Source organism: Aptenodytes forsteri, unplaced genomic scaffold (assembly GCF_000699145.1).
Source record: "Aptenodytes forsteri isolate BGI_AS27 unplaced genomic scaffold, ASM69914v1 Scaffold162, whole genome shotgun sequence".
Taxonomy (NCBI): domain Eukaryota; kingdom Metazoa; phylum Chordata; class Aves; order Sphenisciformes; family Spheniscidae; genus Aptenodytes; species Aptenodytes forsteri.
The window spans coordinates 350,015-351,707 of record NW_008795132.1 but is presented as its reverse complement, the minus strand read 5'-3'; the positions used below and the strand labels follow the sequence as shown (position 1 = coordinate 351,707).

Here is a 1,693-nt window from a genome sequence, read left to right as displayed (position 1 = left end):
CCCGCCCTCCCTCCCCCTACCCTAAAGGACCTTCCACGCTGCTGCCACAGCCCCGCTTGGTCGGGGGAGCAAACCCATCGCTCCCTTCCTTGGGAGAAGGTTTTCCCCTCTGCCCGTTTCAGGCAGCTGCCTGCCAGCAAAGGGAGACTTTCGCCCCCTGATTCCTCGACTTATTTTTATCACGAGGGTGCCTGGCACCAGCCCGCCTGTCATAAATCGAGGTGCGAGCACCTTTCCAGCTAGAGAGCGAGGTACCGAGGCACCAAGGTGCTCCCGTCCGCTGACACCCGGCTTTATCGCCCGGGAATCACCCGCATCTTAGGCCAGGAGGGTCCCACCAAAGCCAGGCACCGGTGGAGCTTTTATTGATTTTTAAAATAGATAAAGAGTCACCTCTGCATTTATCCAGAGATATTCCTTTCCCCTCCCCCCCAAAAAAACCCCCACATCAATGTTTTCACTTCCAGCCAGCTACAACTCTTCCTGGTTCTTTGAAAGTGGAAATATTTGAAAGCGAAGAGGCTTCTCCCTCTGCCTACCCCCCTCTCGCTCCCTCTCACACACGCACTCTCCTTCTCTATTTTTTTTTTTTTTTTTTTTTAATCCCCCCCGGTGAAAGGTGATGAATATTTGATCAAAGAAGCCAACAGCCTCCCCCCCCCTCCCTTGCAAAAAAAAAAAACCCAAAAAAACCAGGAAAAAAAAAAACCAAACAACAAAACAAACCACAGCAAAAAGACTAAAGAGCCCCAAACAAAGTACAGATATTCGCTCGCCGGCTCTGCTAGGCGGACTCGCTCAAACCCCCAGATCTTCCTGCGTATCTGGAGTTTTAGGGTCGGGCTCTCTAAGGTAATTTCATTTTATTGAGTAGGGTCCTGGAAGCCGTAATGCCTCCCCGGTCGTAAACAAGAATGACTTCGACTTACTAGGGTCTAATTCGTGCTTTTCTTCTTTGTGTTTGCTGGAAGCGATGGCTTCGCTCTCCGGGGAAGGAATTGTCTGCGCTGCTCTGTCTCTCAGCTCCCCCGGAGGCGTACATGTAGTCCGCGTAGCCGCGGCCGTCGGCGGGGCCGCACTCCGCCCGTCGCCCGGGGAAGGCGCCCGGCTTCAGGCCGGGAAGGCGTCGGGCTTCAGGCCGTAGGGGCGAGCACCGGGGGCGAAGGCCGGGAAGGAGACGGCCCCGGCGAGGGGCTCCAGCCAAGTCCGCATGTACCTGGGCTCGGCCCCCACGGGTGCCTGGGGAGCGTAGGGGTGGTAGCCCACGGAGGATTGGGAGTGGACGGGAGCCCAGGAGGTGGTGAAAACGGCCGGCTTGGGGGCGAAACTGCAGGACGGAAAGTCGGCACAGTCCGGGACTAATCCTGACGGTCGGGCAGCAGCCGGGTGGGAGGCAGTGCTGGGGAACCTGGAGGCCAAGAGCTCTTCGTTTTCGTGGCTTATCAAGGAGTCAACATAGTAGTTGCTTATGGGGCCAGAAGCCGACATGGTTCCCCCCTCTTTTACATTCATAAGATTATTGTATGAACTGTATGTGTACTTTTTATCTTCTCATAGAACAATCAGGGCAGGTAATTATTTTTTCAGCCTTTCCCAGTGTGCCATTGGCTGCCCGCCCTCACGTGATTGTATTTACCCAAAAATATAGCGTGGATCAATCCGCAGGTCTTTTTTTTTTTTTTTTTCCCCTTCT

General features: G+C 54.4%; 1 protein-coding gene across 1 annotated transcript in view; it reads right to left on the bottom strand.

Moving 5' to 3' along the window:
- HOXC9 (homeobox C9) overlaps positions 1–1,512 on the bottom strand; it is a 2,733-nt gene extending 1,221 nt beyond the window's left edge. The window contains 3 exon segments of the mRNA XM_009278376.2: positions 930–1,033; positions 1,035–1,111; positions 1,114–1,512. Coding sequence (XP_009276651.2) covers positions 930–1,033; positions 1,035–1,111; positions 1,114–1,512 — 580 coding nt within the window.
- Positions 1,513–1,693: the final 181 nt, after the last annotated feature.